At 42.6% G+C, this 23,513-nt stretch overlaps 1 protein-coding gene and 1 long non-coding RNA gene across 2 annotated transcripts in view; both read right to left on the bottom strand.

Annotated features, from left to right (window-relative positions):
- Nucleotides 1-19,623, bottom strand: part of LNPEP (leucyl and cystinyl aminopeptidase) — a 73,568-nt gene extending 53,945 nt beyond the window's left edge. Inside the window, exon 1 of the mRNA XM_075181303.1 lies at nucleotides 19,409-19,623. Coding sequence (XP_075037404.1) covers nucleotides 19,409-19,427 — 19 coding nt within the window. The 5' untranslated portion in view covers nucleotides 19,428-19,623. The remainder of the gene's footprint in view (nucleotides 1-19,408) is intronic.
- The window catches only part of LOC142098504 (uncharacterized), a 1,185,945-nt gene that overhangs the window by 1,076,063 nt on the left and 86,369 nt on the right, over nucleotides 1-23,513 (bottom strand). The window lies entirely within an intron of this gene.

Raw genomic sequence — 23,513 nt, 5'->3', positions numbered from 1 at the left:
TCAAAATACCCCAAAAGTAGTATAGTAACTTGTGAAACTGATGTTGACAGTTCAACAAGAAAAAAGGGCATTCACTTGCTAGCAAACAGAAAAACATTTGTTAATAATGCTGTTCCAATTCAAATAAATTTACTGACAAATGACGAGAAGTGAGGTTTTGTGTACAGAATGGCCCCTTCTTCTAGCTAGAATACTTTTTAAAAGTTAATGATGTGATAGATAAATATATACTTCAAACTAAGGGACAGACTTGCCAATGTAACATCTAGCTATGTTATTGGTTGTGGTGTTGGAGTTGTGCCCGGGGATTTGAAATCTGTGTCCAGGGCAGGGGCCTGTCATTAGACTGACCTTCAGACATGGATTTCATGCCCTTGAGTGTTTACTTGGGAAATGCTGTAATTATGAAGTAGTGTTATACAAGCACTACAGCTATAAAGACACTGCCCTCAAAGCCAGCACACTGAATTTGGAAACAGCTGCAGCTTCACACTCTAGCACTGGAGTATAGAACAGATCGTCAGATCAACAGGTCATGAAAATAAAAAGCTGTTTATAAGGTTATTAGACCCATAGATTATGCACAGGTGAAAATGCAGTCCGTATTACCCAGTCTATTGCAGCTATCTTATACAAAGTGTAACAGAGCATTTCTCTCTGATCAAAATCAACAAAAAGTAAATAAATATAAGAAAAACATTTTAATTTTTCAGGAGGTGCCATAACAGCTGCTAGAATGGGTTAAAATGCAACATGGCATTTGCTCAGTTGATTCTTCACCTAAGAGTCTCAAGGGAGCTTAGAAGACCAGTGTGTAGACAGCAGGTGCACTTACTGAAGACATCCATTTTGTAAATGGAGCTCAACAATGCACTAGGAACTAGTGATGTACAAGATATTTCCAACTTTAGTGGCCTCTCTTTCTCTATGATTCCTGTAAGGTTTGAGGTTCTTGCAATGAAAACACATAATTCTGCTCCTGGCAGAACTAAAAGGATTTTAATCCTTGCAGAAATCTCCGCAGTGATACAGACTGTCAGTCCCACCTCCGACCAATTATCCATTCTACATTAGAATGTTCAAGTGTGAAGAGTTTACCAAAAGGTGAAGACACCGTTTCAGGAGAGAGAGATGCCCACATTATTAGAAAAATAAATAAAATATGACAACACCCCATAATGCACTAAAACACTTAATATACAGGGGGAAACTGTTGGCTTTTTTGGAGGGACAGACATTTTTGGCAAACAATAGAGGAGCTTATCTTTACAGAATTACTGTATACAATGGGCAAAAAAAATAAATCAGACAAGGTTAGCATCCAGAAGAATAGGACAATATACAATAACCTGTATAGTAAGTAAACCAAACTGCCAATGGTTTTATTGCAAGCTCAGAAGGAACCTTGGTTAATCACCTTACAATACAAAGCCTGTATCAACAGTGGTGCAAATCAGCATTTTTTTTCCCCCAGAAACTGTTTTTTAAATGATCGGCTTTTAAATGTGTGGTAATGCTAAGTCTTTTTTAAATTTAATGTTGCGCTATTAAATTTATCTGCACCACGATGGGACAGCGATTAGCTCCGACGAGGGAGAGTTTTATATGCTCTCCCTGTGTTTGTGTGGGATTTCTACAGATGCTCTGGTTTCCCCACACACTCCAAAATATACTGGCAGGTAAATTGGCTGCTGACTAAATGTGTGTGTGTGTGTGTGTGTAACTGTTAGAGAATTTAGACTAATCTCCATAGCGGCAGGGACTGAGGCAAATGGCAAAATCCGTACAGTACTGCGTAATTGGAGGTACTATATAAGTAATTTCTGCACATTTTACAATAGAAATGTGTCATTCTTTTCTTACACTATGTGTGTGTGTGTATATATATATATATATATATATATATATATATATATATATATATATATATATATATATATATATATATATATATATATAATCACACACACATATATAGGAAAGACAGAGGGACATTTGTTACATGACGTATGTCATGTGTAAGAACTTCCTGACTAGACAGTGTGTGCTAACCTATAGTAAGTGGGTCCATGTGAAGATTTTAAATTAAAGAAAATAAATATTTTGAAGCCTAAAAGTGTCTAAATAAATAAATAAATAGTCCTCCCATAAATAGGTAATGTGTGTTCATTTCAATTTATTTCTGTATTCAGTGGTCACACAATTGCAGAAAAATACAGCTTTGTGTCATCCCATAGTGTAATACTGCAATGTTTTATTTGCTCTTTATAATGGCGAGTGCTATCTGAATATGATGCAAAACAATAAAGAAAAAGAAGTGTATATTGGGGCACTCTGAGATGTACTATATCTTGGACTGCCCCTATAAACACTTCTCTTTCTTTATTCTTTTGCATCTTTCTATGTGCTTGGGTGCACCCTCCAGTCAGTGATGAATATTGATATCCTGAATAAAACTAAACTATAAGGATTGCTGGGATGCACTGAAATACCACCTAGTGGGGTTATTTTCCTTTTTGCTAGCTGAATATGAGCAAAGTGGATGTTCACAGAAGAAATTGGGATATTTGCAATAATTATACTGTGCATAAAAAAAATGTTTTGTGGGATGAGACAACATCCCACAAAAATAAACGAGATCACCGGCCTCCCTCACATCTTGCCCCGCTGCGCTCTATTTTTTCAAGCTGCTCTTCCTCTGCCTCACCCTGCACTGACTCCCTTTCCCCTACAGAGTCCTCTTCAACTCCTCACCGACACCTACAAGGCCCTCTCCCATTCCACTGCCCCTTATATCTCTAACCTCCTCTCCATTCACATTCCCGCCCGTTCCCTGCATTCAGCCAATAACCGCCGCCTCTACTCGTACTGATCAACTCACCCCGCGCCAGAATTCAAGTTTCTCCCGTGCTGCTACCCTTCACTGGAACGACCCCCCGCTCCATCCATCTGTCCTCTAATCTGAGCGACTTTAAAACGGGCTCTCAAACCCCATCTCTTCATCAAAGCCTACCAGCTATCCACCTAACCTTCACCATTCCATGCCAGCTGTCTGTTTCCCCTCCCTTTAGTATGTAAGCTCCTATGAGCAGGGCCCTCTTCCCTTCTTTCTCAATACCATCTCTTCTTCTCCAATGTCACTGTACTTGCTATGCTTGGAGCTTTTGGAGTCTTTGTTCTACTTGTTTTGCTCTGTTTTACCCTGGTCTACTGTTTTTTTTTGTATTTGTACGGTGTTGCGAAAACCTTGTGGAGCCATATAAACATTAATAATAATAATAATAATAATAATAATAATAATGAGATATTCAAATCAATTATAGAAGTCGAGACTACAAGTAAATGGAGGAAAAACTGATTCCAGCATATGTATCTGGAAGCCGGGTGTACCTCTCAATGTCAATGAAACACCTGGCATGGGGAACAAGGTCTAGTGAATTACAGAATAGTAGGAAGGCCAGAGATAGTCTACAATTACAATAGAGAATAGTCCTTCAGTTGTAAAGTCATGGCAGACTATATAGCGATATATGGGTCACAGTCTTTAAAATGATGCATCCCCCTTGCTGTTATAACTAAGCTCAACCTTTTGTTCCCCTTTCTAGAACAACTTGACATCAGTATGAAAATAAAACAAATAATACTTTTTTAAGTATAGGGGCATATTCAATTACGATTCGCTGGTCCCGGTACCGCAACCGTGGATTTGGGGTGCGCACAGAAATACACGTTATCGCGCTACCATAATGACACTTTATACGCACAGCCGTTAATTGTTATTGAATACTCCCCGTAGAGTTAGTAAGTTGGAAAAAAAAGCAATCAGAACAATTATTCTATATACATGGGCATGTTCAGTAAGTTATTGAGGTGTATACTCACAAGAGTGGGTTAACTCAAGATTTTGAAGCTTACCCACAAAAAAAAAACACCATTTCTAAACCAAACGCAACCAATATCCTCTCCAGGAAGCCTGTATAATTATCTACAGTGCTCACAGAGCTTCAAATGATTTCTGATTGTAACCATGACGCTCTTAAAGAACAATTGTTTTATTTTCCCACAAGCAGGCAGTAGGAAATGCCCATTCCAGGAAATCAGGCTACACAAGACCCAGGCGCAGACTGGCCAAGCAGCATTTGGTTATTTGCTTAATTTCTGTGTCCTGGAAATAGCTCATGCAGATTCAGATATCTCAAATGCTGTGTACTGTATCCAAGCTGGGCTGGTGCCATGGAAGGCATCAAGGGGAGTGGTGTGCCAAATGTCACTGTCTCTTAGCAACTAAAATGAAATAAAATGTATTTGCCTTAGATTAGGCCATTTACAATACAATATAATAGTGGTACATATAGGATATGTGATATTTCCAAAAATGTATTGACCGCACAGTTATGTGAACTACTAGAAATTTAGGATAATGCTAGAAAATGAGAACTTTAGATTAATCATAGCCGATTCTTGCACTGTATTTGGTGCAGTTTTGCCAGATATAAATCTGATGGAATTTCATCCAGGACGGAAGCAGTGAGGATGATTTGCAGAATGCTTTTCTAAATAAACCATTTGCAATTCAATTGCATAAAACTTTACATGCTGTTTGATAGAAGACTATATAGTAAATGTTCTCTACAAAGATTAAAGGTGACGAGTGAATTTCAGTCTACAACTTTCTCCATGTGATGATCTTGTCAATATATAGATAATCTTACACTGTCTCCTGCAGTTTAATCCATACTTGACAACTCTCCCTGAATGTCAGGGAGACTCCCTGAAATAGGGGTGATCTCCCTCAAGAGTCTGGCATTCTCCCTGATGCTGAGCCAGTACAAGACGTGTCATCTGTGGCAGGATGACACAGTTCAGAAATTGTGTCCTATGTCCATGTATTGATGCCTATGGAGGTGGCCATTTTCATGGAGACCAAGATTTAGTCAAAAACTGACAGGAAAGACAATATGAATTCAGTAATGGAGACAGAAATGTAAAAGACACTTCAGTCTCTAGAGATTCATTAGCTGCTTTTCTTTAAGGAATAGTTGCCTGCTCTCCCGGAATGTCCGTGAGACTCGCGCAATTTCTGGGAGACCTTCCGGGCTCCCAGGAGAGCACGGCTACCTCCTGGTTCTCGCCCCGTAATGGATAAGTGGCAGGGGCGGTGCTTAATGGTGCAAATATCGTGTAATCTTAGCGCTGCCCCCTGCTGTAATTGCCCAAAATTATGACAATCGTTTAGGGGCGGGGACAAAATGATGCGATTCGTCAAGCCCCGTCCCCGCCCACCTCCCCCGGTATCTCCCTGAAGCCAATAGGGAAAAGTTAGCAAGTATGGTTTAATCTTGATGTCCTCTTTATACTGTAAAGAAAACTTTGTTTTGTAAACAAAAGACTATTTTCTATTGCATCATTAATCATCATCTCCTACTTCAGACTTATTTCAAAACAGATCTTGAAGTTTCATACTTCTTACAACTTCCCCAGTGACTGTCAAGTTAATTTATGCTGATCTTAACTATTACCTGTGCCACCATATCACTAAGGTTGACAAAGGTTGTATTGATTTCACAACTTTGCCAAAGGCGTGATCCAAACATTCTGATCACTTGGTTCAATATATGCCTTTTCTCCCAAAATGGTGCAAAAGGGGTGTCATGTACAAAGTAGATTAATAAATAATTGCATTTAGAAATGTATGAAGTAAATAAAAATATACAGAAAAAAACCCACAGAAGTGTAAGATTGTTTGTAAGCTCAGGAAACACCTTGACTACAAGTCACAACAGACATACTTTAGGAATGCACTGGTCCACAACTGGTTACTTCCACTGTTTAAACCATTATTTACAGTTTTGTCTTTTACAAACATGTGAATATTTCAGTTTTGCAGATGCTGCTAAGAAGCAAATACCATATACTAAAACATGTTGTTATACTAATTACTCATCCAATATATTTTCAACAGAAACTACTTCCTAGTTAAAACAAGTGGAATAATGAGTCTTTTGCAAACAGGACCAAGTACACATTAACATAATATACACGTTATGATAAATCCTAATGCATGTAGGGTGACCTATATTGATTGCTTATACACGCGTGGTGTCCATAAATTGCTCTGGCCCACAGGAATAGGAAATATTCAGTGCACCTTCTAATATAAATTTATAAATGTTGGTGGCTAGATCGCCATACTAGCAGGTTGCCTTTCACTGGAGCTCCGTCCAATATATTAGATAAAACGCCTAAATTGTGATTATTTACCCCCCTGAATCTGTCTAGGGCGACCATAATCCTGCTGTGAAGCTGTTGTGCCGTGACAGGTGCTGCTGTCACTCGCAGACATACACCCGCACCTCCTGTACTCGGGGTCCACCCCTGCACGACTGATTGTCTCTGTGTCCGCTCAGTGGCACAGCCGGGTCCCCCCTGCAGCTATTACTGCTACCCGCTATCCACCTTACCTGCGACACCCGGAGGCTGCTGGCTGGAGCATCGCTGAACCGGAGGGAGGCTCCCCGCCGCCGCTGTTCCCTGTGTGGAGAGTGCTGGCCTGAGGGAGAGTGCGGTTAAGAGGCAACGGTCCTGTGCCCCCCGCGGAGGTTCCCCTGTCCTGCCCTGCCACCTGCCTGGTCGGACTGCAGGGCTGAAGAGAGACCCAGCGGACCGGAAGTTGCGGCAAACAAAGACTCCATTGGACAGCTTCTCTTCCGGTTTCAGCTCATCTATACAGATCCCGGGAGGCTACAGCAGGTGGCGCTGCCGCATTAACGAATTTCCTGGGTCCTCTCTGGCTGCCTGCTAGTTTCCCTTTGCCCTGTTGAAAAGTAATAAACTGGCCTCCTCATCGAGACTCTGGTGAGTGACAGTGCCCTTGCTGGTCTTTTAGAGCTCTCCCTTGGGGACATCAACAATGTGTCACACTTTAACAACCCCACACTGACTATCCCTGGTGCAGTTCCTCATCTCCCTTACTTATCTGTTGTGACACAGAGGAACCTCTGCTGTAGCGCTGCTGCCACCCAGTGGACAAAGTATAATACTATCTGAAAGCACTTACATATGCAAAATAAGTCAAGGGATAGTTGTACACAACTAGAGTCTGGCACTAAAAGTTCAGCAAATAATAATTGCAAGAGGCTGATGACCTAATAACTTACACAAGAGTCTTATCCTATCCAAAAAGCGACAGTTGGGTGACCTGGTGCCCGGCGCCATCTCCAACAAACATCCCTTCTATGATCACTCACGGCTGACCTTCCCCTAGATTAAGATGTTCTAAATGCTCCAAGCAGGGGCACCAACCCTTCGCAACTGCGACATTGTCATGTTATAGAAGAAAAGCAGTCCTGTTATGACTTCCAGAGCAAAGCGAACCCCCGCAGCAGACGCCGGCAACTTCTTCGATAGAAATAAAAAGCATACTAAACCACAAACGCCTGCTACAAAACAACAGCAGGTGGACCGTTCACCGGGCTCAGACACGATGGGAGAAGATGAAGTATCCCCGACCATGAGACTCTTAATTAGCTCACTAGTTCAAGATATTAAGACAACGTTTCAAAGTGAGCTGAGACAAGCAATCTCAGAGTTCCGGAAGGAGATTGGCGAGCTGGGGGGCCGCACTGATGTCTTAGAGTCCAAGACGGACGAGATCTGTAAGACTGTGGCTAGCAATTCGCAGGAAATCACAACATTACGTGCTGATGTGGATTCGCTAGCGGAAAAATGCGAAGATATCGAAAACAGAGCCCGGAGGAATAACATCCGTCTAAAAAACATCCCAGAGTCGGTGGATACTCAGGCTCTTCCTGGCTTTCTGCTAGGCTTCTTCAAGACCATAATAACAGACGCCACAGACGACAAACTACTTCTGGATAGGGCTCACAGATCCCTGCGCCCTAAGTCTGCTACGGGCCAGCAACCAAGGGATGTCATCCTCCGCATGCACTTCTACCACATAAAGGAGAAAATCATGCAGGCCACAAGGAACAGAGACTCTATCCCATACCAAGGCAGCGATATCCAGGTGTACGCAGATCTGGCACCTCTAACCATCCAGAAACGCAGAGATCTGAAAGATGTCACAAAGGCTCTGCGACAACACGGGTACCGATACAAGTGGTGTTTTCCTTTTCGGCTTCAAGTATTCACAGAAACTAGACCTCTCTTCGCAAAGACTCCGACAGAAGGCGCTTTGATACTGGAAAAACTGGGACTGTCTTCTAACTCTATGTCTCCTACAGATAGACCGACTGTGGCGCGAGCCCAGAGAACCTCACCGCGACCAGAATGGAACACGGCCTGATAAGGCAGAGATCTTAACCTCTAGAGACAGACCTCCTTAAGCCGAAACAGAGGTGTGATCCTTCTGAAAACAATAGACAGATACTATACCTTAAATAGTTTAATTTTCTCTTTAGGTTCCCAGAGATTGCTTTTCTCTCGTCCGTTGTTTTTTCTACCCCCTCCCCTCTTTTTTATTTCCTGACAGGTACGAGCATTACATCATCGTGTGCTCCACATGGACTGATCGGACGTGTCCTGTCTTATTGCTGAAAGAAGATTCACCTGTTCATCTCCGGCTCACCCCTCTAGTCTCACAGGGAGAGTTCAGCTCACTTCGAGGTCTGGGCGTAGACTTCTGCCAGCGCCATATGTGCTAAGAACTATTCTATACCGGTGATATTTAAGCCTTAAATACTATTTTAAGTTGCCAAACTTATATTGTTTTTACACAGATATCTCATGGCTGTTTACTATTGTACTTTCAGAGGATTCTCTAGTGTGTAAATGTTAAAGTTAAAGTCATGTTATTGTATTCTAACTAAATTGGTTGGTGCCCCTCTCTTCCCTTCTGCTCACACTACCCAAACACAACCTACAACAATCCACCCCGCCCTTCCCTGTCCTCTCCCCTCTTGGTGCGACCCCTTGTAGTAGCACCTACTACTTTACCCGAAGTCAAGCAACCATAGGTCGGACAAACGATGACCGGCCAATACTTCCCCCCCCTTGACAGGTTGCAGACAGCTCAACCCCAAACCTTCTCCCCTACCGATTCATCCATCCTTTACCATCCACTTTGTAAGCATAGCCCACTTCACGCATCCCTGATTTCATGGCATCTTGCTGGAACTGCGGACTCGGAGGAGCCCCTCAATGTTAAGTCTCACACTCTCACCACAATATGTCGCTTCACTTACTGACAATAAATGTTAAGGGGTTGAACACCCCCCAAAAGCGTTCCACATTAATGGCTGCACTTAAAAAGACACGAGCAGAAGTAGTCTTCCTGCAGGAAACCCACCTAACTCAACCGCACACAACATTTCAGGGAAAACTCTTTTCTCAAACCTTTTTTGCTTCAGCTGCATCTAAACACCGAGGAGTGGCAATCCTTGTACGACCATCAGTACCTCTTAAGGTACGACGCTCAATAGCAGATCCTGAGGGTCGATTTCTTATGTTAGTGGGCACACTGGGCCAGCTTCCGGTCACACTGATTTGTTGCTACGCTCCAAACCAAGGCCAGATCCCATTCCTACAAAAGCTATTCAGCCTTATTAACAAACAAGCGGAGGGCCAACTTTTGATGGGAGGTGATTTCAACGCGATACTGGATCCCAATTTGGATAAATCCCCAACTGTCACAACAGCTGCACAAACACCAATGCACCCCACGCGACTTTCCAAACAATTTGCTCTCTTACTTAAAGAACATTCTCTGTTGGATGCATGGAGGGTTATCAATGGTACGGACAGGGGGTACACGTTTTACTCTCACCCTCATAATGTGTATACCCGTATAGACTATTTTTTCGTAGACTCACAGTTAGCAACCAAACTCTGTAAAGCTGAGGTTCATCCGTTTACCTGGACAGATCATATGGGGGTATCATTGGATTTACAAGTAGCAAATCTTCCTAAGCGAAACTTAACATGGAGGCTAGATGACACCCTCTTACTCAACCCTAAGACATGCTTGGAGCTATCGGAAGCACTTAATGATTACTTTGCTTTGAATGAGTCCCCTGACCTATCACCATCCGTAGTCTGGGAGGCGCATAAAGCCACAATTCGCGGGCGGCTCATCAGCATCGCCTCTGCTCGGCATAGAGAGGAAAAAGAACTGATAGCCACACTAGAGACTAGTCTTATCTCCCTTCTCGCTCAGCACCAGGGTTCCTTGGACCCATCGCACCTGCGGGAGCTGACAGCGGTGAGGGGTCAGCTCAACGCGGTTCTGTCCAAAAAAACAGCCCGCAGTCTTAAATGGACCCAGCAGTTTTTCTACGAAAAAAGCGATAAAGCGGACTCTCTCCTGGCTAGGAGGTTGCGGCAGAAGCGCACGCGTAACACGATCACATCAATTAAAAACTCGCAGGGTGTAATGACATACAATCCGAGTCAGATAGTGAAGGAATTCCAGGCGTACTATTCGTCGCTATATAACTTAGACGCCTCATCTCCACCCCCTCCTGATTTAGAAGACAGAATAAATGCGTATCTGTGCTCTTGCCAACTTCCGCGACTCTCTGAAGCAGAGATTGAATTCCTTAATTTAGATATAACGGAGGAGGAAACCATTACTGCATTACGCGCCATGAAAGTGTCATCTGCTCCAGGCCCAGATGGCTTCCCAGCCAAATATTATAAAAAATTTGCAGGTGTCCTTAGCCCTAAACTCACCACATGGTTTAATGCCATACTTGATGGTACCTCCTTTGACCCGGCAACGACCCGATCCCGGATATCAGTAATCCCAAAAGAGGGTAAGGACCCCTCCCTTTGCAGCAGCTATCGCCCCATATCACTTCTAAACGTTGACCTTAAGATATATGCTAAAATTCTCGCGAATAGGGTTAATTCTGTGCTCCCCAGGCTAATACACCCAGATCAAGTCGGGTTTGTCCCGGGTAGACAAGCTGCGGACAACACAAGGCGGATCATAGATCTTATTCAAAATATTAATGACAACAAACAACTCTCTCTCCTTATGTCACTCGACGCGGAGAAGGCATTTGACCGCGTTGGCTGGCCCTTCATGATGCAGGCTCTGGCTGCGTATGGCTTCCAAGACCGCTTTCTCAAAGGGGTGTCAGCCCTGTACCATAACCCATCGACTTCGGTCCAGGTGAACGGAGACTCCTCTCCATCTTTTATTATCCGAAACGGAACACGACAAGGGTGTCCTCTATCTCCCCTTCTATTTGCCTTGGTGATAGAACCCTTAGCCACGAGAATCCGTATAAATCCTAATATAACGGGGATACAACTGCCTTCCAGTGCCCATAAGATAGCCCTCTATGCAGACGATATTCTCCTCACCCTAACTAACCCTTTAACCTCTCTCCCCAACCTATTTCAAGAGCTTGAAATCTTTTCCACAATATCAAACTTTAAGATAAACACAGCCAAAACAGATATCCTTGACCTCCATATTCCCCCTAAGTTAAAGAAACTCCTAGAATTAAATTTCCCCTTTCACTGGAATTCCGAACACATAAGATACTTGGGCATAACCCTTACCAGAAAAGTGGAAGATATCTACCAGGCTAATTACCCCCCTCTCATAGCTTGTATAAGAAAAGACTTAAAAGCATGGGATAAACTCATGATATCCTGGGTGGGAAGGATAACATCTGTGAAAATGAACTTGCTCCCAAGGTTATTATACCTTTTCCACACTCTCCCTATCAGGGTCCCCCCCTCTATTCTAAAAAAGTTACAAACATTAATAATGCAGTTTATATGGTCGAACAAGAGACCCAGGATATCTGCTCGCATCCTACAGCGCTCTCCCGCTGCGGGTGGTCTTGGCATCCCTAGTATCCGCAATTACTATTATGCTGCGAGGCTGGCTCAGTGTGTACAATGGCACTCTCCCCCTGGAACTAGGATATGGGTAGACATAGAGTCGGACATACTGGGTGGCCCACCGATTTGCTCTGTACTATGGCTACCAGCTACACAGCGCCCAGTCTCTGTCCGAGCCCATCCAGTTCTGGCCCTGTCTTTATCAATTTGGTCTAGATGCAATCGCTTAGCTTCCCTCTCTCCTACCCCTTCGATTCTAGTACCTTTGTGGTCTAACCCAGCCTTTACGCCCGGATTATCTCGCTCTATGTATATGAAATGGGCAGGTGAAGGCAAGCTGCTGTTACTCAATCATATAACCAGAACAGCATTATTTCCACAATTCTCAGAGTTAGTTGAACAGTGTGGCTTTGCTCCGAGACAGTTCCATCAGTATCTTCAGATTAGGCACTACCACCAAACAGTCAAGGCTCAACTCTCTTCCAGGCCATCCACCACATTTGAGAATCTATGTCTTTCGGGCCCAGCCTCCAAAGGTCTCATTTCTATTCTATATAATACTTTACTTCCTGTCACTCCGCCTGTTAAGGATCGCTTTCAGGCGCAGTGGGAGGCTGACCTGGGGACTGTACTGGATGAGGAAGAATGGTCGGATATATTTGATGGTACGGCTCACTGTTCTATAAATGTCCGCATTAAAGAAAATGCTAACAAACTGTTGCACAGATGGTATTATGTCCCCTCGAGATTACAAAAAATATACCCACAGACCAGCGCTGATTGTTGGAGAAACTGTGGTCAGACGGGAACATTCATGCATATATGGTGGGACTGTCCGGGGATCCGCTCATACTGGGCAGCAGTTCTTGCTCTAGCCTCAACAATCCTAAATGCCCACATACCACCTGACCCTAAGCACATCTTACTGCCACTACCCATTCCAGACCTTACTAGATCTGCTCACAAACTCTTTAGGCACATCATCAGTGCTGCCACTTGTCAAATAGCGGCCTCTTGGAAAAGCTCCACACCACCAACACTCCAGATGGTCTGCAGTCGGATCTGGCACACTTACCAAATGGAGCATATTACTAGTGTGCTGAGGGGCTCCTCCGTCTCCTTCTACAAAACTTGGACCCCATGGGCCATGTATCACAATCAATCTCCACTTCAGTTCTAGTGGAAAGATATTGCTAAGCAAACATACCTGTTCTCTTACTGGATGCGTGAATCACATACACCCCCCCCCCCCCCGTCCCTCCCTTTGGTCCCTGTATACCCCCCCCCTTTTTTTATACCCTTCAAACTTGAAAAGTTAAAATAACATCTTTGCAATATTAGATAGATAAATATATATTTATCTCCCAAGTGCGAGAGAACCTGTTGTATGTAAACATGTGTTATTTATTTCTGTTTAACCTCTCGAAATTCTGTAATGCATTTTCTATGGGAAAAGATGTTTCTAATAAAAAGTTAAAAAAAAAAAAAAAAAATTTATAAATGTTACCTGGTTTTAAAGAGCTATTTCCCATCAGCTGAGTCAGATGCCCAACAAACAAGCAGTCGTCATAAATGTAATTATTTACGAAACATATTTATATGCTATTGAAAGGAAAGTAATAGGTAAATGGATGAGGTGTAACATTATTTGTCCACAAACATTTCTATTTCATATGCGAATATATGAATATACCAGTAAATAAGCGTAGAAGAATTTGCCTGCTCATAGCGTCTGATATTGTGTCCTGAGCAGGGGTGACAAGGGACTGATTACTTGGGGATTATTTTTATCCTGTCTCCATGCTACTAACTGGAGGCCTTGTCCACCAATTGAAGTGTAACTTTTATATACAAAGAGGCCGATTCAATTTAGTAACTGTAATACAGCGCAGGCCGCGTTATTCCTACAATAACGCAGCCGAACTGATCGGCCCCAAAGACTGATAACGCTGTGGTTGCAGTACGCGGTCATAAAACATGTTCTAGTATAGTTAATTAAAAAAAAATATTATAATTTGCATCTGCATATACATCTTTCTTTGCATGTTTGCAAAGAGTTACTGAGAGGTGCCAAACAACTGTAAATCTCGAAAGGGAGAATTTATAAAAACTCCAGAGCAAGTCATTTACTAGATAAGGTAAGAAATTCACAAACGCTGCCCTGTTCTCTCGAATAGATCACTCCTACATAACATCAGGAAAGGAGCACTGCATGTAACCATAACACAGTAAGAGTTCCCCTTTCATAATGACAGAAGACAGCAAATACACATGTGACACTGGGGAAGTCACTGTACAATAAACCAGCTCTGTCAGCTACAATATAGGACAACACTGTACAAAAGTAAAGTAACGACATTCATTGCCCAATTTATGCACTTTGGAATAAAGACACATTTTGAAATGGCAACAAAAAAAATGACTAACATACAGATAGATCAGGATGAATTGAAAACAAAAACTGTACAACCAATGACTGCATAGATAAAATACTACAGATCTATTCTTATGTAAACATCGTATATAGTGATCATTATTATGAGGTCTCTACAAGCTGCTTAAGGTGATATGATAATAGTGGTGCAATGTTGCATATGTGGAGGACTTGCCTACAGACTCAATGTTTACCCCGTCATGTAGTAATCAGGCTGTATCCACCATTTGTGAATATAGCCTGACCTTATATAAATACAATGATAAGTTTAATTAGCACTGGAAAAATGTGTGCGCTGACGCAGCAGGGAGCAGTGACTTTTATGGGTGCATCAGTTTAATATGCATTAACTGCGCCATTTCAATGAGAAACAACATAAAAGATGTTTTTTTGGTTACAGACTGTATCCTATGCATATATCACAGAAGACCTGTGCCAAAACACAGAACAAGAACAAACCCCTCCTCCTGATGGTATAAACACATAGCTAGATAGTGCAGAAAAATGATAGCACAATAAAGTAATATATCTAGTAAACGTTGCAGATGGGTGCATACAAGATAATATAATATCGTGGACATTGAACAGGGGCATAAGGGTTACTCAAATGTAACCACCCCCATTGGCTGTGTTCACCAGGCTAACACTCATGTGTAGCCTCTGATCCAACACCACTGAAAGCTTTAGATCCTCTGCTATGAAGAGATCTGAACAGAGCTGAAGGTGATCGTCCATGATCCCTGCTTTACGTGAAGTTCCTTTTCCCTGCTAAATTGTGTTTCAGGGGGCCCAGGACATGGGCCCCCACCAAAGTACTATTATTGGGAAGGGATCTGGTACAGGGGTTAAAGTGTAAGCACCCGTTAAATCAGCAAAAATGAAAGAGCTGCTCTGAAAAATAATAAAAAATCCAAAATGTTCTCAGCATGAGACAAAGTGACATTACAATGTGTTCTGCACAAAAATTACTGTCATCTGATACGTCAAAGCATTTTAAGCAGTAATTTTCCATTAAATATTAAACAACAAAGAATTTAAGGATTGCAATTATCAACAGCCTATTACTTTCCTCTTGGGACATTTTTTCTACCCATGTGTAACGAAACTCCCTGTTTATGCCTCCATGTGATCTCTATGCCTCTCTCGCCACTTTCCTGCAGCCAGGCTCGAATCGCACTGATTGGATACTCACCCGTCACTCGTTTCAGCGTCTGTCTGTGGTGTGGTGATCGGCTCTCGATGTGATCACATGACCGGGTCTCTAGCGCGGGAGTTTCAAACTGCTTCCTATTTAAACCTGCACTTGCTCGCTGTCAGTGGAACTCGTTTGCTGTGCTTCAGACTTCCAGTTCTACTCAGCTGCTACCTACTGCCACGTATCACCGTGTACCAGTATCGCCTGTCTGACCAAGTTTGTGTACCTCGCTACCTGATCTCCGTGTACCAGTTCCCGGCGTGTCCGACTACTCTGATCTCCATGTACCAGTTCCCAGCATGTCTGACTACTCCGATACCATCACTACATCCTTTCGGCCCTGCTGTTCTCTAGTGACATTCTCAAGTATTCAGATCCAGTGTTACATTCTGGGGCAATCCTGAGGGCCGCGTCCTGCGGATTCCTGGCAGCTAAGCCCATCCCGCCTTGCGGCAGGTCTTGGTGAAAACCAGGGAATCCGTTAGACTCCGCACCTCTGGTCTGCCTGTGCTAATCAGGATTAATACAGGTATCTGAATCGTAACACCATGTCCTTTTTTGGACTGAATATTAATTTTAGATGAAACAACTGTAACATTTATTAAAACTGTATATAACAAGATGGGACTTTAGGAAATCCTAGGCCCAATTTGCTATTGCAGCCACCATCACTTTGGTGGGAACGGTTCCCCTATCTGATAATAGCTCTGGAACCTGACCAGGAGAAACATGAATATTATTCTTCAGCTTTGCACACTAATCAGTCACCAGATGTGCCTCAACTCTGTAAACCAGTTCTTCAACAATGGTCTGGCTTTGTATACTAACCACCAATGAAATGTTAAGTTCAATACTCATATTGGCAGAGATGACAGGTGGCTTTACATAGTTTCGCACCTGCTTGCTGCACCCGGTGCGGACGCTCTATTTGAACGTCAGGAATATTATTTGTTTTGGCCATATACATGGTTGACCAAATCAGACAAGATCCAGAATTTTGGCTATCAATCCAAACAGCCAGATTACTTTTGGCTTCACTGTGACCTGAATCTGACCTCACACACAGGCAGATATCAGTCATTTTATAACCGCACTTTATGTCCAATAACAATGCTATATTGAATTCTGACCTTAAAGTTATTTTAGACCCATAAACTGAGCAATATCGAGCAAACTGCCTCATTGTGGCTGCAACATTGAAACATTTTCCCTGTCTTCTTATGAAAAGAGATAGATGGCCAGAAGTATGGGGACACCTCTTCTAATTACGATGTTTGGCCATTTAAGTCACACCCATTTCTAACAAGAGTATACAATTAAGCATACAGCTACGTAATATTCATAGCAAAACATTAGCAGGAGAATGAGTCATACTGAAGAGCTCAGTGACTTTCAACATGGACTGTCATAGAATGCAACCTTTCTAATGGAATGGTAATGTACATCGCCATTTAACTCTGAAGCAGTGGAAACGCGTTCTCTGAAGCGATGAATCACGTTTCACCATCTGGCAGACAGACCTAGGTTTGGCGGATGCCAGGAGAACACTTCCTACCAGAATACGTACTGTCAACTGTAAAGCTTAGTGGAAGAGGAATAATGGTCTGTGGCTGTTTTCATGATTTGACCTGTGCCCCCTAGTTCCAGCGATGGGAAATCTTAATGATACAGCATACAATGATATTCTAGAAAATTCTGTACTTCCAACTTTGTGGCAACAACTTGAGGAAGGCCCTGTCTTGTTTTAGTTCCCGCCCCCAAAATATGGTCCATTACAAAATGGTTTCAAAAGTTTGGTGTGGAAATACTTGACTGGCCAGCACAGAGCCCTGACCTCAACCCCATTGAGCACCTTTGGGGTGAATTGGAACTCTGAGTGTGAGCCAGAACTTACTGCCCAACATCAGTAATGCTCTTCTGGCTGAATGGATGCAAATCTTTGCGGCCATGTTACTAAATCTAGTGGAAAGCCTTTCCAGAAGAGTTGGAGGCTCTTACAGCAGCAAAGGTAGAACCTACTAAAGATTACTGTCCATGGATTTAAAATGAGATGTTCAACAAACACATATGTAATGTTTGGGTGTCCACATACTTTTGTCCATGTAGTGTGTGTGTGATATATCTTGCTTGTTAAGGGACAAAATGAGGTTTTGAAGAAAAATAATTTTAAGCTGTTTAAAGAAGTAATCCCCTGAAAAAAAAATCAGGTGTGTTTTTTAATGTAGGGAACTTGGTAACCTATAATAATGTATTTACCAATTCCCTTATTTTCTTTCAAGCTGCTCTTAATGATTTATGATTCCGGACTACCATGGCAACCACAGTCACATGACACATGATGTAGCGAGAAGAGAGGCTTTGGAATGCCCCATGTTCTGTCTGCAGTGTAAAATCCTCCTTCTCCCCCCACCCCTGTCTCCATCACATGACATGCTGAGAGCTTGTGTCTGTGCAGGTTCTTATCATTTTTATTTGTCACATTAATAGGTTTAGTTTATGACGAAACATACTACAGAAATAGCAACATACTTAATCAGTGTTTCCCAAATCCAGTCCTTAGGAAGCCCCAACAGTGCAAGGTTTTTCAGGTCACAAGTGAAATAACTAGTACAACTCCTGGATCTTTTAAAATGTGTCAGTCAGTAATAAATACACAAGTGCTCCAGCAAAGAAGATATGGAAAGCACGTACTGTTGGAGGTCTCTCAGGATTGGATTCAGGAAACACTGTACTAGATGAAGAACATCAGACAAAAAAAACTACTACACAAGACTTTCTAATGAAATATATGGATCCTTGATTTGTGTCTAGTTTTACCCAATGTATTACATTTGTAATGCAAAGATATAGAGGTACCTGCTCTTGGAATGGTTTGTCGAAAATTGTTAACAAAAACCACTAAATAAAATTACAAATAACAAACATCTTTTCTATACTATACTTTTAATAATCATTAGATTGTTTTTTATAATGTCCTGTACTACACTAATATAGACTTTCAAGGCACCTCTCCGATTACAACCGGTCCTTTTTAAATTAACCTTTACAAGTTAACCCAATTACATTGTCCATGTTTGTCTCCTGCAAACACTGGAAATCAGAACTGAGATTTGAGGATGTCTCCTGTCAGTATTTAAAGCGCTGGTGATGCACAATTCTATTCAGAGTAAAATGAGATAATAGGCCAAACTACATATATGGTAGTGCTGTTTAAACTAAAGGCAATGGTTGCTAACCACCAGCCTGTACAGGGACTTCCTGTTCTACTCCAGTAAGTGCAGTCTCTTACTAGACAATACACACACAGTACTTCTGGTCAGGGAACACTTTCATGTGAAAATACAATTTGCTTAGTTTGCAGGTGGATCCAATGTCAATTATAATCTGTCAGACACAGCAGCTGCCCACAGTGACAGACGGGTTGAGATCACTGCACTAAACACTGCAACACATTATTCACTAGTAGATGTGAATGTTGTCATTATATGGCCACCCCACTTCCACGGATGAAGCCGTGGGACAGCACTTCCTATGGGCATCTCACCCTATGCAGACTTCTGACCTTCAGCTGTATAAGGTAGGCTGCAGCCTGCAGGTCACCAGTGCAAGCACCTTACAGGAAGACAACAAGCAGCCCAGGGCAGGGCACCGAGTCTGCTCACCGTGCAATATTTACATACTTAATAAGCAATACATACACCCCGCAAGTAATCCGTACAGCACCGCACGCACACGGGGCTGACCATGCTGTCATGCAGCCATGATGCTCGGAGGAGCTGCAGGGATGTTTGTCAACAACTATGTCATCCTCTGCTGTGGACACCAGACCAAAAGTATATGCTAGAAGTAATAAATTATATACTGTCACTTACGTCTCTTTCTGGAGACTCTCAGAGGCTTTGAAATATCCATTCCTAAGTAATACAATTACTTTTGTCGGGCAGCTAGTAGTGTCCACTTACCGTGCAGTGTGGGCTCCATGTGCAGGCTGATCACTGTCACTTTTCCAGCTCCCTTGTGTGTGTTTATCTGTAGATAAGAGCAGAGCCTGTGCTGAGAGATGAGAGCAGCTATAGGACAGCCATCATGGGCTCAGTACACAGCCTCGGTGTCAGTGTTGGGACAGAATCAGCACTGGGCTGTGCGTGCTGGAGAGGGAGGAGGGTGGTCTGTCTCTGCTGCACACTTCCTCTCCCCTCCCACACACATCAACATGTCTGTGTTCTGCGGATACACCACTCCTCCAGGCTGTCATACAACACACACATACATATACACACCACTCCTCCAGGCTGTCATACAACACACACATACATATACACACCACTCCTCCAGGCTGTCATACATACATACATACATACATACACACACCACTCCTCCAGGCTGTCATACAACACACACATACATATACACACCACTCCTCCAGGCTGTCATACAGCACACACTTACATATACACACCACTCCTCCAGGCTGTCATACAACACACACATACATATACACACCACTCCTCCAGGCTGTCATACAACACAAACATACATATACACACCACTCCTCCAGGCTGTCATACAACACACACTTACATATACACACCACTCCTCCAGGCTGTCATACAGCACATACATACATACATACATACATACATACATATACACACACCACTCCTCCAGGCTGTCATACATACATACATACATACACCACTCCTCCAGGCTGTCATACAGCACATACATACATACATACATACATACATACATATACACACACCACTCCTCCAGGCTGTCATACATACATACATACATACACCACTCCTCCAGGCTGTCATACAACACACACATACATATACACACCACTCCTCCAGGCTGTCATACAACACACACATACATATACACACCACTCCTCCAGGCTGTCATACAACACACACATACATATACACACCACTCCTCCAGGCTGTCATACAACACACACATACATATACACACCACTCCTCCAGGCTGTCATACAGCACATACATACATACATACATACATACATGCCTGGACCGCCTCCCCGTCCTGTGTGTTCTCTCTCCTGCTGAGCCCTGCAAAGGTTCATTATGGCCGATGATGCTGTATTGTTTGACAATTTGTAGTGTGGTGATGTGAGAGTTGGACTGGTAGTCTTTGAAAGGGAGATTCAACCCACACTTATCCATAGTTTTCTGCTAGACAAAACTGTACCTAGCATTAATGAATAGAATTGGGCTTCCGGGTTGAAGTTTGGGGAGACTCTCCTATATACACAAACTTTTAGTCAAACAGACTATAGTATTTAGTTATATCAATGAAGTATGTAATTAACACTAAAATGTGTGTCAGGGCCGTAACGAGGGTGGTGCAGGCGGTGCCGTCGCCCAGGGCGCAAGGCCAAGGGGGGCGCAGCAGCCGCCCGCTACCTGCATCCACACCTTCAGCCCTTAAGTTTCGCTTAAGGGCTGAAGAGAGAGAGAGAGAGAGATATAGTAACTTACAAGGAGTAAGAGTCTGATGCTTCTGCCCTTAAGTTCGCATGCGTTCCACTGCGGAACTTAAGGGCAGAAGCATCAGACTTTTCTAAGTTAATGTTAAAAAATCTCCCTCTCTCTCTCCCTAACCCACCCATCCTCCCTCAGTAAAGTGCTACCCACACATTAGGTTGACCACACCCACTTAGATGGGGGGTGCCGGTGCCCTGTCTCGCCCAGGGCACTAAAATGTCTAGTGACGGCACTGGTGTGTGTAATTGGATCTTGTTAGCATCACAGTTAAAGTTAGTAATGTCTCATAAATGCATTATTTTGGCAAATACATATATTTCTATTTATACAACCAGTGGTAAGAGGCTGAAGTTAGCTTCTTATTCACTTCTTATTCATGCTCCAGCTTCTTATTCAGAAAAGCTTATTTTTAAAGGATTAAATCAAGTTGTATCACCGATTTCACATCAGGTTAACACTAAAGGGTGTCCCTTATACAAACTGCAATAGTATTTAGCCTGACACAACAAGGTTTTGGGTATGAAATCAGGGGGCAAAGTAGGCAATGTCACCATATTTTATCATTTTGAATAAGCTGCAGTTTTACAAGGGTTAAATGCTGTTGGGCCACCAATTTGATAGTGGGAATCGATACTGGGTGGTCAGTTACATATAAAACACCTGTCTTTTGCCTGGCCCAGCACTGTTTTGGGCATGAAATCAGGTGTCAAAGTGGGCACAGATAGCATTTTCATTATTTTGAATAAGTAGCTGAAGTTTTGCAAGGGTTGTTATTTTAATTAAAAATTGCAACAAAAATAAATCCCATATCACATTGTCCAAAATAAAAAAAATAAGGGACCAATAGGAACAAAACTTCACATTATCATAACACCCAATTCTGCTACAATCCCTCCACAAAAACTACTGCATCATTTCACAAATAAGATAACTATAAACATAAAAAAAAAATGACATCCTCTAATACAATACTCTGCATTACAACAACCCCGCCACCAATCTATAATACCACCCACACACTGTTTACTGTCAGGAAATGAAAACAAACTTTAAGTGTATGTAAATCTTACTAAAAAAAAGGTTTTCCACAAAATCTAACAATGAAAGAACAGGATAGATAGCCAAGAATTGAGAGAGTGCCAGATGTTAGCTGCCACCAAGGGAGGTCTCAAATCCTGCCAGAGTCTTCCCCAGCTAAAAAAAATATTTTAAAGAAGATCTAGCATTGGGGGTGGTATATTTTATTTTATATCCCAATGTGGATCCATATATGGAGAGAGTGTTAAATGGGTTCGGAAGAGAGATATGAGGGGAAGTTAGTGGAAGAAGAATGTCGTCTGCAAATAAACCTAGTTTATATTCCTCAGATCCTACTGTGACACCTTTAACATCTGGGGAGGAGCGAATTTTGGCCACTAGTGGTTCAATCAACAGGGCAAAGGTCTGGGGTGAAAGGGCACCCCTGATGAGTACCATTAGTGATCAAGAATGGGCATGAGAGTACTCCAGTCACAGAGGCCCTGGCTGAGGTATCTAGGTAAAATGCCTTGAGAGCATGAAAACACACAAAAGGCAAATATATAACTTATTCTCTGTTTAGTTTGGAACTACTAGATGAATACAATTTAATCGTAGAACAAGTCAACCCTATCTCATATTTAGTGGCCCAGAAGTCTAGAGCTAAATGTAGAAGGAACAAGACATGAGCAGAGTTCACTGAGACTGGCAAAGGTCAAATTCTTTGATTTTTGTGCAATATCTAGCCATAGTACAAGTATCAAAGAGGAGTTAATCAAAGCATTTGTGGAGAATGCTAACAAAACTAGTAATTTTGCCATCCACATGCACTGAGGCAGTGTCTAGCAAATCTAAAGTGCCTTGGAAGCAATCCTGGTGGGATTTTAATACCTTTGTGCAGCCCACTGATGAGGGAAACCCAAACTCGGGCTGGTTTGGGTTTCATTTTGGTTACCTGTTACATTTGATTGTGGCATGACTAGAACAACTGGACTGGTGGTAGAAAAGCATAGAGAAGCCTCAGATCTGCCCAAAAGAAGATCATTATGTCCATCTTCCACATTCCTTCATCCGTACTTTGGTAATTAAACAAGGGGTCTTTACATTGGAAGGTGCGAGGAAGTGACTAATAGAGTGTCACGGGCACTAGGAGTCTTTACCCAGGATATCACCAGATGATGGACTTACCAGAGTAGTATAGTTGGTAATATGGTACTCTGGTAGCAGGGTGACAACGGAACAGGAGAAACAGCAGATGGTGAGAGAATGCTCGAGGAAAGTCTATGACTAGCAGCACTGGTAAAGGGTAGATGACTGTACACGAGGAACTAGATGGACAAGGAAACGTGAGGAAAGTCAGTGGTCTGCGTATAGCAAGTTGTACCACTGCTATAGTGAGGAGGAATGTCCAGGAGTAGCGAGGAGGTGGCGAGAGTCAGCGGTCTGCGTATAGCAAGTTGTACCGCTGTCTAGGTGAAGGAATGGAATCCAGGTGAAGGTAGGTAACAGGGAAGTCAGTGGTCTGCGTTAGCAAGTTGTA

The sequence above is a fragment of the Mixophyes fleayi genome, chromosome 1, assembly GCF_038048845.1.
Source record: "Mixophyes fleayi isolate aMixFle1 chromosome 1, aMixFle1.hap1, whole genome shotgun sequence".
In the NCBI taxonomy this organism is placed as follows: Eukaryota; Metazoa; Chordata; class Amphibia; order Anura; family Limnodynastidae; genus Mixophyes; species Mixophyes fleayi.
The sequence above is the reverse complement of the archived record's forward strand: the minus strand, read 5'-3'. Positions and strand labels throughout refer to the sequence as shown.